The 16,348-nt window shown below is 30.2% G+C and overlaps 2 protein-coding genes across 5 annotated transcripts in view; one reads left to right on the top strand and one right to left on the bottom strand.

Annotated features, from left to right (window-relative positions):
- Positions 1–5,280, top strand: part of LOC106059179 (glutamate receptor ionotropic, kainate glr-3-like) — a 22,761-nt gene extending 17,481 nt beyond the window's left edge. For all 4 annotated transcript variants that reach the window (XM_056022998.1, XM_056023000.1, XM_056022999.1 and 1 more), the window contains 2 exons: positions 297–562; positions 1,257–5,280. In XM_056022998.1, coding sequence (XP_055878973.1) covers positions 297–562; positions 1,257–1,515 — 525 coding nt within the window. In that variant the 3' untranslated portion in view covers positions 1,516–5,280. The remainder of the gene's footprint in view (positions 1–296; positions 563–1,256) is intronic.
- On the bottom strand, positions 2,774–16,348 carry LOC106059198 (DNA-directed RNA polymerase II subunit RPB7). The gene is made up of 8 exons (XM_013216762.2): positions 16,193–16,348; positions 8,165–8,274; positions 7,848–8,007; positions 6,064–6,114; positions 5,674–5,739; positions 5,081–5,152; positions 3,279–3,312; positions 2,774–2,927 (listed from the first exon to the last, which is right to left on the bottom strand). The coding sequence occupies exons 1-8, from the start codon at positions 16,202–16,204 to the stop codon at positions 2,917–2,919; spliced, it is 516 nt and encodes a 171-aa protein (XP_013072216.1). The 5' UTR covers positions 16,205–16,348; the 3' UTR covers positions 2,774–2,916.

The raw sequence follows: 16,348 nt of genomic DNA, 5'->3' as shown, positions 1-16,348 counted from the left end.
CTTAACCAAGGCTAATTTTTATTTGTTAAATTTACTCTCATTTGTACTGGAAATGAAATGTAGCTGTGTTTTTGATGTAAATAGTAACAATATTTTCCTGGTTATGAAATTTCTTTTAGTGAAGTTTATTCATAAATAATAAAATGAATCAATATTCAGAATTTTTGGGATTTATATCTCAGTTCACATAATGTTTACTGATATTCATGAAGATTTATTCAAATTTACATTATAAACTATTGCCGACTTTTCACCCAAAAAATCTAGACAGGTACTTTCCTTATATTTTATTTCAGAATTCAAATGATTCCATCCAGCGAGCTGTTTGGGAAAAAGTACAACAATTTAATCAGTCAGACTCAACAGTTCTATCATTAGACATGAATGACCACCTGTCTAAAGTCCAACGAGGTCACTATGCTTACATTAGTGATAAATCTGTTGCAGACTTCTTGGTGGACAAGCAATGTAATCTGGTCAAAATCAAAGAAAATTTTTTCCGTGTGCAGTATGCTATTGGTCTGGTCAACCAATCAGCTTACACTCAGCTATTTTCTGCTGAGTAAGTAGCCAACTAAATTCCTTTTTTTAACCCTTAAAACGCGTGTGGTAGTTTAGCCTCTAAACATCAGAATTGTAATTCCATTTTGTATGCACTCATTCTAAAACAGCTCAGCACTTTAAGGGTTAAGCTAATTGGTTACACGTGTGTTGCTGTTGACATATACATACATGTAGATTCTATTTTTTTGTAATCATATAAATCTTTAACTATTATACAAACATGAATTTCCGTACTATTATTTAATAAAATGGTGGGTGCTGCAGTAGTTACTCAAAGGCTGTGGTATGTGCTCTGTCTACTTGATGTCCTGCCCACTGTATCCTGTCATCTGGCGGGAGGTTAGGGCTAGGATGTAATAATCTTCATTTCTGAAGTAACATCCAAAACATGTAAAACAAAACAATATACGTTTCCTGATATGTATGTTTGTGATTGATAGTTACATCAAACTAGGCTTGCATTAGCCAAGACTTAGTTTAATTTCAGTAAAAATAAAGATTAGATTACCACATCAATAAGCTTGGGATGTTAAAAAAAATCTAACATGTAGATTATAACATATATTTCTTGTGGCAAATCTTTAAAGTTTTGAAGATGATAATCTACATCAAACATGGGGATTTCAGCTTTGGTTAACACTTGACTTCCTTAATGTTTTTGTTTTTTGTTTACAATGTTTATACTTCCACAGAATTCTTCTACTGTCAGAATTTGGTCTGTTAAATATATGGATCAAGAAATGGTGGCCAGAACAAAGTGTCTGCAAAGGTCAAATTGTAACAGAAGCGGCAGCTATCTCCATATTGGATATTCAAAGTGTTTTTTATTTATTATTGGTTGGAATCTGTATATCCGGTTGTGTCTTGTGTTTTGAGCACTGGATGACATTACACTGTAACTCTATTGCTGAAATTTTATTTGTCAATGATAATCAAAACAAAGCAACATGAACATCAATGAAAAATCCCTCTCATTGCCTATATCATTTCCAATCGTATACTTCATTCATGAACATTTTTAATTTCTTAAAAAAATATTTTCACTGTACTACTTTTGATGAGGCAGTCAGACCAAAGAACTAAATATGCTGTTGACAATATAAAAGAATTTTTAGTTTTTTTTGGAAAAGAAAATGATTGTACCCTTGATGAGCCTCAAGCAAGATGTCCGCAGTGTTTAGCCGGTTCTTTAAAATAAGGTGGCAAGATAAAATAACCAATAAGGAAGAGCTACAAAGAGCAGGGTGCTAGGACATCTGCTGTGTTATCAGCAGCAGATGCCTGGGCTGGCTTGGCCATGGCCATATTCATAGAATGCCAGAAGGTCAACTTCCACAAGTCATTCTGAATGGTGATCTAGCAGAAGGAAGGAGAGCTGCTGGGAAAAAGTGGCAATGGATAGATCCACATGGAGAGCGAGCATAAAAGAAGGATCCCGGATTGCAGATGCCACACATAACAGTAATAGAAAGAAGGGTGAAAATGCAACAGCGCCTGGTGATTACATATGCCCAACCAGTGACCGCAGCTGTGTATCAAGGATTGGCCTCTTTAGTCACACAAGAAGTTGCAAAGGAAAAATATTATCTTTCAAGACATAAAATGCCACAGATGTTGTAGTTATTATCTATAGTTATTGTTTCATAGTCAACACCATCAGAAAGTTACACAGAATATTTAAATTTAGTCAATAGTTTGGCTGCTTGATCATGTGATATGCACTTTGGACTGTCATCTTGATGGTCCTGACCTCAAACAATGCTCCCCTGATGCTCTGACAGAATTTTCAATTCTGAAGGAACATCCGAAAGATGGAAAACAAATGAACAAGTTTGTTTAACATGAGATATGATTACTAGAATTTTTTAAATAACTTGCTAACAGTGATAAAAGCACATTTTTGTAAACATGTATTCTATTTAGGGTTAATAAATTTAATAATAGGAAGAAAGAAATAAAATTTCTGTTGATCCAAAAAAAAAAAAAGCTAACTTATTGCCAGTAAAGCAAACATTGCAAGTCAATCAGTGTTCTTTTCCTAGAACAACTTTATGGGAGACAAGAAAGTAGGTCATAAAGAATTAACAACAACTGCACATCACAGAGAAATTATTGACACAGATTTTTACAGAACTTAAATAATAACTATAAAAAGAATGATCAATGCATAGAAAATTGTGCAATATAAAATCAAGTAGACTCAAAATAGTTATTTTACAAAAAAATTTAATAATAAATGTTTTTAAAACAAAACAAATAGAATGTTGAAAAATACATTCAATATCACCTGACACACAACACGCAGCTCTGCATTCAAGACATTTCCTTTCACAACAGTGAGATTCATCCATTTTAAAAAAGACCTGCAAGGAAAACAAAATAGTTTCATAGGTTGTACCTGCAACTATTAATAATAACACACAGAAAATTAAAAATGTTGGCAAGTTATCTAAACAATTTCCAATATTTATTCTTGATTATTTTCATGAAACTTTGAATTTTGTTCATGACTTAGGTTCAGATATGTTATCAAAACATAACCTAGAAATCTACACTTGATAATAGTGGCAGGAAACCAACTGTTCCATACTAGGACACATATTTAAATGAGGACTAAATGTACACTTTAAGATTATTGACATATATCTGTTTAAAAATGAAATTTTGAAAAGAAATATCAACACACATTGTACTGTATACCTTTATCAACTTACCCAAGAAATCATCCATCAATGTTCCTATAGCAAACTGTGGGAATATAAATCAAAATAACAAAATTAAACTATTTCTGTCAGGATTTGATCCAGCTTCATAACTTAACTATAGTGAAAACAAGAAAAATACTACAAAATACTTTTTTTAAAACAAAGATCTAGATCTTGAGAGATCTAAATCAGAAGTCTAGGTCTACTATAAGATCTAGATGTCCATACATCAATAAATAATCACTAAAAGAACAAAGTCCTGGTGGCTCAATTGTTAAATGCACAATTTCACACATTTGACAATGTCAAAATCATGGGTTTAATACCCAGTTTGAACAATTTTTTTTGTTATTATTTTTTTTTTAATTTGATTTAAGTTGTATATCGGAAGTATTGTCTTTTTTAAAAAAATGTATTTTTAAAATGTTTTTCTAGCTAATAATAATAATCTTTTTTATCCTTGACAAACATTACACATAACAATAAATTATGAGCCCACAAAATATATAATGTTCCTGAAAAACTCATGTTTTGAGGATGAACAATTTTTTTTTTTAAATTCAACACTTGAAGAATGCAAAACTTTCTACATATTTGCCTATAGCAGACCTGCCTACCAAAAAAAGTCCAAATGCGTAACGCTGATGGTCAAAATGCGTATTTTGGCACCAGAATGCGTAACACGCGATACACTATTTTGTCATATATATATATATATTATATATATATATATAATATTAGATCTAGATGTCATGATTAGATCTACATCTAAATCTAGATCAATACGACAATAGAGATGATATCTAGACTAGATCTGGATCTATGTCTATATAATGAATATAATCTACTCTCTAGATCTGGGCTCGGGCTCAAGAGTGTATGTGGATCCGCTACAAACGTAGGTCTACTCCAAACTTTCGTAGGCCTACCTTCATCCTCGATCTATTCTATACTAAGAATCTAGTCAAGATCTAGACTAGATGGTAGTAGATCATAGATGTTATCGATCTAGATCTAGTCAATCTAAATCATACTACAACTAAATTGTATATAGAGTCCAGATTGTAGAGTAATGTAGAGAATCATGACATAACGTAATGACTAGCTAGACTCTAGCTAGATCTATTCCTGTATAACAAGTTATCTAGATCTAGAATCCAGATCTAGATCTTGACTAGATATCTAGGCCTACAATGTCACTCAATGTGTTTTGAATCGATAGCACTTCGATATTTTTGAATACGGGACTCAGGGATTCAACAAAATTAATTTCTACTAATGAACTTACAAAAAAAAAAAAAAAAGTCACGTTGGTGTATCAGCTAACTGACAGTACCAACCTGGTACCAACCCGCCACTCCATCACTCTCGCATTCTTCATTTCTAGACTAAATCTAATTGCTTTTAAGAACCAATCAACGTATAGATCTGAACACAATGTGTTCCCCCCACCCCCAAACAGGACGGCTTAGCGTGACCTCAGTGACCGCTCGTAAGCTAGTCAAGGAGGGGGAAAAAAAAGGATACGAAATTCGTAATGCGACGGGTTAAATGCGTATTTGCGTACTGACGGTCATTTTTTGGGAGATTTTGCGTAACGAATACGCATTTTGCGTAACGGTAGGCAGGTCTGCTATAGCCATAGTCTTAGTCTTAGTCTTAGATTCATGACCTCTATCCAGGTAAATGTGAAAATAAACTACGTAACTGTTGAAAACAAAAAATCAGTTTTGGGTCTCTACTTGTTAATAAATGAAACCAATAACTCTAGCTCAGAAACAGAAATATATTAAGAAGAGATTAAAACTTACAATGTCTTTAGCATCCACTCTTGTTCCCACAATCTTTAATCTGATTTCATCCTCTTCTTGAATAACAACATCCTAAGTGAACATCAAACAAGAAGTTAAAATAACAACATCCTAAGGGAGCATCATACAAGAAGTTAAAATAACAACATCCTAAGTGAACATCAAACAAGAAGTTAAAATAACAACATCCTAAGTGATCAAGTGAACATCATACAAGAAGTTAAAATAACAACATCCTAAGTGATCAAGTGAAAGAAGTTAAAGTCATTTTAAAAACTACTAGCTGGATATGACCTGCGGGCCTTAGTTTAGGTATTACTAATCTTCTTGATTGAATTTAGATCATTGTCAAACATGGAGGATGTTCTCTTCACATTTTTCAAAATTTTGCCATGTAAATAAAAGTGGAGTGTGAAAAAGGCTTTATCAAATATAAAACTGTACCAATTGTGGTAAATATTTATACAGCAATAAAATAATATTCATAAAATTGAGAACTAGACACAGAGGCTGGGTTTTTACTTAAGAAATGGAAAACTATTTATTTGTAAATCTTCTTGCTATTGATTAATAAAAATGTAAAAATAAATTACCTCATCTTTAGTTTTGTAGCAAGGAGGATTTGAGCTGGGATCAAACTCCATATCTGCTGGAATAGACTACAAAAAAAAATATTTTTTTAATTAAAACCTTATTTTATGTGATAGAATTCTCAAGAAAGTGACATCATAAAAACAAACTAATTCATCTCTTGATCACATTGTACATAAGCTACCACAGACAATGTAAAAATAGGAAGTGTAAAATATGATTTGTTTCTGATAAAAAAAAAAATGAATAAAAAAGGTGTTGTTTTTAAAAGAAGAAGCGAATTTTCAAATTACATAAATGTTTTTGTAATGTACAGAAAGCAGACAAAAAAGATAAAAAAAAATTTCAAACCTTCATCTAGTAGTTAGTACTTTTGGTATTACAATACTTACATGTCTGGAAATAAAACAAGACAAAGGTCCTATCTCTGTAAACAGTCCAACCTGAATAAATAAGAGATATGTTTATAATATAATGGTCAACAAAAGTATTCTAGTTATCAGCAGAAGTAAATGCCAAACATTTTCTTTGTAGTTTTTGAAGGATTTATTATGTTGAATTACTTAATTTATATATTTAAATCTAAAAAAATAAATGTTTATAACAAAAAAAAAAAAAATTTTTGTGTTGTCATTTCTAAAGATATTCTTCAAACATTATACTTTCTTAATCTTCTAACTTGAGTGGTTAAGCAATCGGCTTCTTAACCTAGATCCTGGGTTTGAATCTCAGTGAAGACTGGGAATTTGAATTTCAGTTTTTTTTTTAGGGCGCCCCTGATTCCACCCAACTCTAATGGGGACCTGACTTTAGTTGGGGAAAGTAAAGACAGTTGATCGTTGTGCTGGCCACAAGACACCCTGCTCATTAACCGTTGGCCACAGAAACAGAAGACCTTAACATCATTTGCCCCAAGGATTGCAAAGTCTAAAAGGGAAAATTTACTTTTTTTCTTTTCTATCAAGAAATACTCTCTAATTAAAGCTAATTAATTTTAATAATTATTTTAGCTTAGATAAGCTTTGAAATTGTTTAACTGTATTTTCTAAGTCCTAGGCTAGATAAGCTTTGAAATTTTATAGGTAAATGACAGACTGTTTGTACATTCTATGTCCTGAAGCGGTCGATTTATTATCCAACTACAACTATATAGCAATAGTTTACTGATATATTCAAATAATAATGCTTGTAGAATCTAAAGAATTAATACATTAGGAAACTGCAAATGAAATGACTGCTCCACTAACTTAGCATTATCATTTATGAAAGTAACTGCACCACAAGAAAAATATGACCATCTAAAGCCAACCAGGCCTTTGTGGCAATGCAGAAAACCTGCAGATCTAACACAAAAAAAAAAGCTTGTCAAAAGCAATGTTATAGCACTTTGCCATATGGCAGAGATTGCGAAGAAGCAACCAATACTATTATTCAATCAATTTGTTTTTTTTTTTCAAAAATTAATGCCTTCAAATATAAATTCATTTCTTATATTATTTTTTAACATTGAAGCATTTTTTTAAAAATGTAACTGAAAAAAAAAAAGGCCCTACTGGGAGGATAAAGTAAGATAAGATTCCAGCAACAGCATTAGACTGGACACCCAAGGAAAAAGGCAGATGTGGAGATCTATAGCTGAAGAACCTTAAAGTAAAAAAAGATCATCAGGAAGTAAGTGCCACGAACCTCATGTAAACTAGCAAAAACTGAGACGATGGACTGTGTTCTTTAAATGACTTTGTGTGTTATAGATATTGACAAGAAACAAGAGAACGAAAGAGTACAAAAGAATGTATTAATTGTAACAATTGATGGATAGAATATTTCTTAGTACATTAAAATGAATTTGCTACATATTTCCAACCTTTATATTTTCCAAAATGCTTATTGAGATCAACGTCGACAAAAACCACATAATACAACTAGTGTTAATTCTGCTATGTCTGGCGTAATTTCATTTACATTATACGATAAAGCCCATGCAGATTGAGAACCATTAAGAAGCATAAAATAATAATTGTTGCTAATTATTGGTGATAGAAAACTGAAACAGATATTAAAGAAAAACAATATATGAATTTGAAAGGCTAGAGTCATGGGGTAAATCATCTGCAAAAGTATGAAGTGATGCTGTCAAACTTAAGTATTTTAGATTCTATATAGAATTAGTGATTACTTTATTGACTTGTGTTACAACTGCATCCAAAACTTCTCCTTTGAAAGGCCTAAACACAATTGCTTTGTACTTAACAGGATACACAACAAATCCACGGCCAGGTTGAATCAGTCCAGCACCAATATTGTCAATAGTTGTAACTGCTATCACAAAACCATATCTGTTAGAAATTTGAAACAAAAAATGACGTTAAAGTAATTTTGCAACTTTTTTTACCAGCTAATTGAGATAGTGTCATTTTGATAAATTATTTGTTGAAATCATAAATGTATATAAAACAATTTTTAAAACATGAATTATTTTAATTTTCCACTTACTTTCCAGTACAAGTTCCTTCTACTTCAGTAAATAATTTCTGTTTCACTGTGTTCAAAAGGTTTGGACCAAAGTAACGCGGATGTAACAAGATATCATGCTCTAAAGACACCTGTAACATTTCAAAGATATGAACTGTCAGCAATATATAAAACTTTTCTTAAAATTTTGGGGTACCCCTTACAGTCACTCGATGAGCCAGATGACGTAACAGTCATCTGTTTCTATAGCAGATGTTTAACAAGAGTGCCATGTGGCTAGCACATCAACTAACAGCTATTACTTTTCAACATTAGTCAAGTATCCATTAAAGTTGTGTGTACTCTGGGTATCCCAAAAATCCTGAAGAATCAATTTCCCTAATCCCAGTCTCCACCAAGATTCAAAGCTAAAGACCCCTCAGTTCAGAAGCTAAGCACTTTACCACTCAGCCACCATGCCTTCCACATGAGAATATATATATATATATATATATATATATGCTACCTTTTATCTTTGGACACAAATATGCTCAACCACACATTGCACGAAATAAGTGTGTACATGTGTAAAGCTTTAATCAAATACAGGTCAAAATATTTTTTTTATTAGTTAGACCAAAACTTCAGAAAGTCCTTGAAAAGATATTTATGTAATCAATTAAGTTGGTCACTGAAATAAAATTCTAGAACTAAAAGTGAAGAATGCCATGTTCTATAAATATACATTCATCCAGAAAAGTCTTTCTGGTAGATGTAAAGTATGAAGACTACAAAAGGAAAACAAGTCAAGGTAATGGGTTGTTGGTCATCAGTCTTTTGATCTGCAATTATTCATTGTTCACTGCCCTTTATTTAACATTAGTCATTCAAGTTATTTAACTACTTATAATATGATTTTACAAGTGTAAGTATAAATGGTTCATGTAACTTGTATTCATTACTGGAGTAAATATTTTATTGAATTGAGCTGGAAGGAAATTTGTATTCAACACTATTATTTTCTGCATATTACTCTAGAGGCACCTCAGAACCTGCAAATATTATGTTACTTTGAGAGACAAAAATATAAGGCTTTTTATATAATTGATTGTTTGAACACAACTCTCAAACAAACTGGTGACAACAAATACTACTATTATTATTTCCTATACTTTTAAATATATTGGCTATAAGTTATAGAACCTATTATATTTAGTGATTAGTCTATAATAGATGTATCTTATATATTATATGTTAGAAATTACAGACGTTACTTCAAAAGAGAAGTAGTAAATGTAATCTAAAGCTTTTAAGCTAAGTGACAAAAAGCTTGGACTATAATACAAGACACACAAGTCAGATTTAGAATAATTTCTAAAAATAAAGTCAATTTAGAATTGGATCTACTTGTAGAGCTGACATTTGAGGGTTTCCTTCATCTAATAAAACTTCTTGTTCAACATTCAGAATCAGAGTCAACTATCTTATAAATGTTGTTCAGCCTTACGTCTGTGGTTTTGGATTTTGTTGAGTATTACCAGTTTATCTTAATTAGCCACAGTACAGAAGCCCCTAACAATAACAATACAATGTAGATCTAGATTTCTAGACATAATCTAGATTTTATTTCAATGTCAAGTAAGCATGGACTGTATAAGCAGAATTTACGTTATAGTGTGAGATCTAGCTGAATCTAGCTAGTAATTTAAGTAGTATTTAGATTGATTGTAGATTATCTGTGATGATCATGTCAATATTCTGAATATCTAACATACATATCAACTAGAGTTTAGATTTATAGATCTACTACTCTTATTACTGTCTACTAGACTCTAGATCTAGAATTAGAGAAAACTAAAAAAAAGTAAAAGTAGAGAGTAGATTCTAAGAAGTTGTTAACTATTGAGTTGACTCTTATTGATTTGAATATTCAATATGCCTTATATAGGTACTTCGATAAACTGACCAAGATCCATTTTTTTTTCTCCCAAAAAATGGCTGAAAAGTGTGTCAGCACATTTTACCCTTTTTTTAGGGGTGGTCATTTCCATCAAAGTTTTAGCATATTGTATTTGATTTGAGGACTAATTATGATTACTTTTTGTAAACATAAGATATCAGAGATCATTTTTATTTGCTTTTGAAGCCAATCTGTTAAATTTTTCTTACCAAAAGTTTATGTGAAAGTTGACATTTTTTCCTATAAAAGTTACAACAATGCTGTTTGCTACAATAATTTATCATATTATGAAATGTGTATATTTCAAATTTCATTAAATTCTCTTGGCGCACTTTAAAGATATTTGATATTAAAATTAACAAAGACAAAGAAGGGTAAAATTTTCTTTTTTAAATAAAATAAAAGTGTTTATGGTTACAACAATCTCACTAATTCTATTGAATTTAGCATGTTAATATATATATGTGTGCTAAGTTTGAACTTTGTAGCTTGGTGCACTCTTTAGATATTAATTTTCAAAGTTGATGGTTAAAATCTATTTTTAGTAACAACCAACACTGTGATTTACTGGAAATGGTCAATTTCTGTCTATCACGAGCTATTTTTAGAAGCACACATAGGAATTTTTCATTTAAATTAACTTTTATAGTGTTTGAATGCTAGATTATGGAGAGGGAATGTGTCTTTATTATAATGACTTTGTAATCTGCAAATTTTAAAGTAAAAGTTTAATTACTTTAAAAAATAATATTAACTATTACAATTTTTTTTTTCACATTTTTAGCTCAGCGAACTAATAATTAATTTTTTTTTCTGTGTGTTGTTTTTTTCTATTAATATACATGTAAATTAATAGTTAATAAATGAGTACATTATATTTTTAAAATGATGAGCTATTATTGCAAAAATATTCAAGTAAAAAATCTTTTAATAACTTCTATAAAATCGCAAGGTTTCTTTTTTATTTTATTGTCCGAAGCAAGAAATTTTTCATTTACAATCTAATTTTTAAAGCATTTAAATTAAGGCATTTTAAAATGATTAATTGCCAGTGCTCTACAAAAAGGTTAAAACTGTTTTTTTATGAAGTTTATGAAACTTATAGTCATTAAATTATAGGAAATATTTTTCTGCGCAGTGCTATTTTCATTTATAATTTATAAGAATTATCTATCTGATGCATATAAATAGCTATTTAAATACAGTAGAATTATAATTAAACAAAATAAAACACAATACAGATCTCTGATTATTTTTATTTGTGATTTTTGGGCTCATATGATGACAAAATCACATATATTTTTATTTTTTGTCGAAGGCTTTTTTTATATATTAATTAACTTTTTTTCAAAGATTTTATTGCTTGGTCTTATTTTTTAAATTTATTTTAACAGAATACTGGTTAATGTAAAAGAGTGTGAAGTTTCAACCCCATATCTTTAAGACTTTTTATAATACAGTTAATTTAAGTTCAACTGTCAGTTGTTTCGGTCACAGATTTTTTTTTTATTTACAAAGGCTAAAGAAGGCTAATTTTTGGCCACTAAAAATTTAATAACTTCCCTCACAATTAACTCAGCAATATAAAATTGGTATCATTGGAAAGCATTTCTCAAGCTCTATCTAACTACATAGGTTTCATTGCATTGTGATCATTTTGAAATTTTTATCGAAGTACCTACCTTAATAAATAGGCCTTAAAATGCTTATATATCTAGTTAGATCTATTCTAATACTTATACTATATATATATATATATATATATATATATATATATATATATATATATATATATATATATATATATATATATATATATATATATATATTAGGTACTTTGATAAAAAATTCAACTTTAATGAATCTAAATGAAACTAGTATAGTTAGATAGATCTTTTTGAATGGAGTTCATTGATACCTCATTTATGCTTCTAGGTTAATTAGAACATAAGTTATGACCATTTTAGTATCGGAAAATTAGCCTATTAAAATACCCAAAAAATTGTGACCGACAGGAGGAGCTTATACATTTAAATTGCTATAACTTTTTAACGCTTAAAGATAATGTAATAAAATTTTCCATAGAAATGCGCAATTATGTTCTGATAATTATGACAATTTTAAATCTGGGATATCTATTAACACTTTTTTGTGTTAAGCCCTTGATGTAGGGGTAGGTGTTGAAAAACGACAGAAACGGAATACATATTCACACATAAATGGTCATAACTTTTAAACCAATAGAGATAATTGAATGAAATTTTCAACAGAAATGCATGTTTATGTGTTATTTATTTCTTCTTTATAATTCTGAGATAGAAGTTGAAACTTTTTTTTTAATTTCTTAAATGTGGGTCGACATTTCGAAAACGATAAAAAAAAAATAAATGTTGACACTTACATGGTTATAACTTTTTAACCAATAGAGATATGCAAATGAAATTTTCAACAGAAATGCATGAATATGTGTTATTTATTTATTCTATTATAGTGCTGAGAAAGACGTTTAAGAAAAAAAAATTTTCTTTGTTAACGTGGAACGACAATTTAAAAAACGACCAAAATTTATGTTGGTCATAGCTCTTTAACCAATTGAGATATTTAAATGAAATTTTAAACAGAAATGCATGATTATGTGTTTTCCATTTTAACACTGAGATAAGAATTTTTTTGAAAATTTTGATTTTTGATAAATGTGGAATGACAAGTTTGAGTTTTTTTCGACAAAATATTATGTTGACACTTATGGTTATAACAACCAAAATTTATGTTGGTTATAAATTTTTAATTAATTGAGAAATTTAAATGAAGTTTTCTACAGGAATGCATGCATGATTATGTGTTATTTGTTTATTTTATTATAATCTGAGACAGAAGTTTTCATTATGTTGACACTTAAAATGTTGCAACTTTTTTAGCCATAAATTACTTTTTAGGCTTTTAACTGAAATGAACAACTTTTTGCTGATACTTATAATAAACTTTGGATGAATAGCATGTTGGAAAAACAACACAAAAATAAAAACAAAAATTTCTATTTCATACTTTGAGAGCTGTAACATTTTAATCTAGACTTTTGAGATAATTATACAAGATTTACAAAATTAAAACAAATTTAAAAAAAAAAAGAGTATTTAAATTTACATAAAATGTAAATAACAAAAATAGATTTCTTGATGTCATCAGTCTGAGTGCGTTTGCAAATGTACGTCAGTATCCAAAGCTTGCGAGGATCATGCATGATTGTTTGAAGATGAACATTGTTTGGGTGTACCCTATCTGTTTTGCTGAAATAGAATAAATACTTTTAATGCATACCAATGTAGGCTTGCTGAAAAGGTAAAATTATCAAGACTTAATATAAATGGTTCATAGCACAATTATCATCTGTATTGTGAAATTATATTTTTCACATTAAATAAATAACATCCCAGATATGCAACATGTTCCATTAAAATAAAATATATCTAACTATTTGATGGGTAAGCACATAATGGATTTGTTTGTTGTTGGAAATTATCAATTGAAGTACTGTCTCTGTAGCACCTTACAAAAACCTTCAGCGCAAGTTCTTTAGTGATCTTGATAAATACTTCATCAACAGTCACATTTCTCAGGGTTTTCAGAACGAGATCTTCAGTATCCAGAGTCTGGCCAAAGCAATCAGTTAGTATTGAAAGGAGATTCTCTGGAGAATCCACAATGGCCTTTAGTGGCTTTAGTTTGTCAATGCAGACCTTCACATGAGAGATCTAGAAAACAAGAGAATAAATATAATAGCTGCATAAATGGTATCTTTAAAATGTTTCATCTTTCATTTTGTAGATTAGTGTCATCCACGGTCCAGTCAACATCTTGCCAAAAAGCCCTGTTAATAAATATAATAAATGTCAAAAGGGTTGAGACACCTAAAAAGGAATTGTTTTGAAACTATAAAAATGAATGAAACAAAAGAAAATGTAAAAGTTATTACCTTAAAAGACTGACCGCTTTTCTGCAACAACAAGCTCAGTGTTGTTCTGTGTTACCTGGCCTTTCAGTAGCCTCAACATCACCTTCAGGTCGCAACTTCTTCACCATACTAGGTCGTTCAGTGCTGTCTTAGGACTTGGATAGGTGTCTTTTTGCCAGCAGCATCGATAGAAATTTTTTTATCCAAGTAGGGTGCAACTAGGTGCCAGCTGCGGGTAATCTTCCTGCAAAAGTTTTTCACATCAGTCATATGCCTTGTAAAATGTTTTACTTATTTCGGATGTTCCTTCAGAGTTGAAGATAATTACTTCCTAGTCCAAACCTCCCGCAGGACGACGGGGGATGGGAGCGGGCAGGGTTTGAACCCGGGACCATCGATAAGTCCGAACGACAGTCCAGCGTACAAACCGCACGACCAGGCAGCCAGCCTTCGAAATTTATTGTCAACAACATCGACATCAAGGCCTGCCACGCCCACATTATCTGGGGAAAATGTAACAAAAAAAAGTTAGTTTTATTTCATTGTGAAAAAAAAAATGTTTCAAACAAAATTACACATATGTACAATTTTAATAAAATGCAGTTTAATAAGACATTTAATGTAAAATAGAAGGCTCAACTTCATAAGTCCAAGTCCAGCCAAGCCTTTACTTTAAAATAAATTTCTACAATTATCCTAAATCATATAGAGAATATAGTAGATTTAAGTAGATCTATAGATTAATATCTGAAAATTTATTTTCATTGAAATAAAATGATATTTCAATTGATTTGTGTTTTATTTTGTTTATAACTTGTTTATAACATAATTAGTAGTGATTATTATGGTAACTATCACTTAAAATTGTGTATAAAAATTGTTTTATAATTATCGCAATTATATTACCAGCTATTGCAAGAATTATCACTTAAATTTAACTAAAAACGAAAAATATCAATTGAACTAGGTTGAAATCATTCTAAAAGTTTAAAAAATAACATTCAAAATAACGGATGATTAAATAAATCTGTTCTAGATGATGGATTTAAAAAAAATCGATCTAACAAAAAAGCTATGCAGCCATTGATAACCATTGAATCTATCATTTCCGGTTAGTAATGGCGGCTAGTTTCGTTTTCTAGCCAAGATACTTGATGCACTGGGTCACTTTTTACTAAAAAAGTGTAACACTTATTGCGATAATATGAACAAAAATAGTTAGATTAGATATTAAGGTACATGGATTGACTTAAATAACTATGCTTTTCAGAATAATAAAAAAACTATGGATGGTCAACTTACCCCTATGCTCAACACGCTGGAACTCCATGAAGACGATAGAAAAGCACTGATATAAATCCAAAGAATTAACTGATATCCGATCCTTGAACAAACAAAGGGCTCCGATTATCCTTTTGTGTCTGATTTTGAAGACAAAACCAGACTGGAACGAAATCACCACTGCTTTCGGCTTAAATAATGCCGCACGAATACTACCGGTTCCGGTAACCAAAAAAAATCTTGCGCGACCGGAAAATCGAAGTATCTAATATATATATATATATATATATATAATAGCCTGACATTACACACGCCTGCGGGTCCTAGTTTGTGTTTACTAATCTAGTGGATTAGATTTAGATTATGTTAAACTTAGCTAATGATACTTTCAAGTTTTTCTCTTTCGCCACGAAAATAAAATTAGTTTTGTGAAAATGGGTTTACCCGAAGCCGATACATTCATATCTATTAAAAACGAAAGGAGAGAGAGATGAATAGGATATAAAGTAAGAAAATATATTTCAATGAAACACTAGATCACTGTAGATCTAAATTCTAAATAATTAATAAAAAAACATAACATATATGTTACTATTATTGTTACTATTGACACTATTACTATTGTTACATGAGTTCAGAATAAGATGATAATCATGATTATTATGATCATGATGATATCATGATCCTTCCTACTGATTTTTAGCAGAGGCAGTGCAGTGTAATTACTAAGTCTAAGTAAATTATTACTTATTAATTAGATTAGGAATATTACTATTAGGCTTAGGCTACTTTGCAGCAGTACTTTGCTAAGTAATTTGCTATATACTATATCTTGATGTTAAAAATATGTTACTTGAATTAACAGTTGACTACTTACGTGATAAAACATTTTCAAGTTTCTAATCTAAATTCTATGTTTAGATATGCTAGGTCTATGAATTTATTTTTATTTGCAATGTAGAATTTTCAATTTAGACACTATGTTGACTATACTAGTGCTCTTTTCTCTAAAATGTTACGAAAAAATAAAATT

Source organism: Biomphalaria glabrata, chromosome 3 (genome assembly GCF_947242115.1).
Source record: "Biomphalaria glabrata chromosome 3, xgBioGlab47.1, whole genome shotgun sequence".
Taxonomy (NCBI): domain Eukaryota; kingdom Metazoa; phylum Mollusca; class Gastropoda; family Planorbidae; genus Biomphalaria; species Biomphalaria glabrata.
This window is presented reverse-complemented; position numbering and strand designations above follow the sequence as displayed.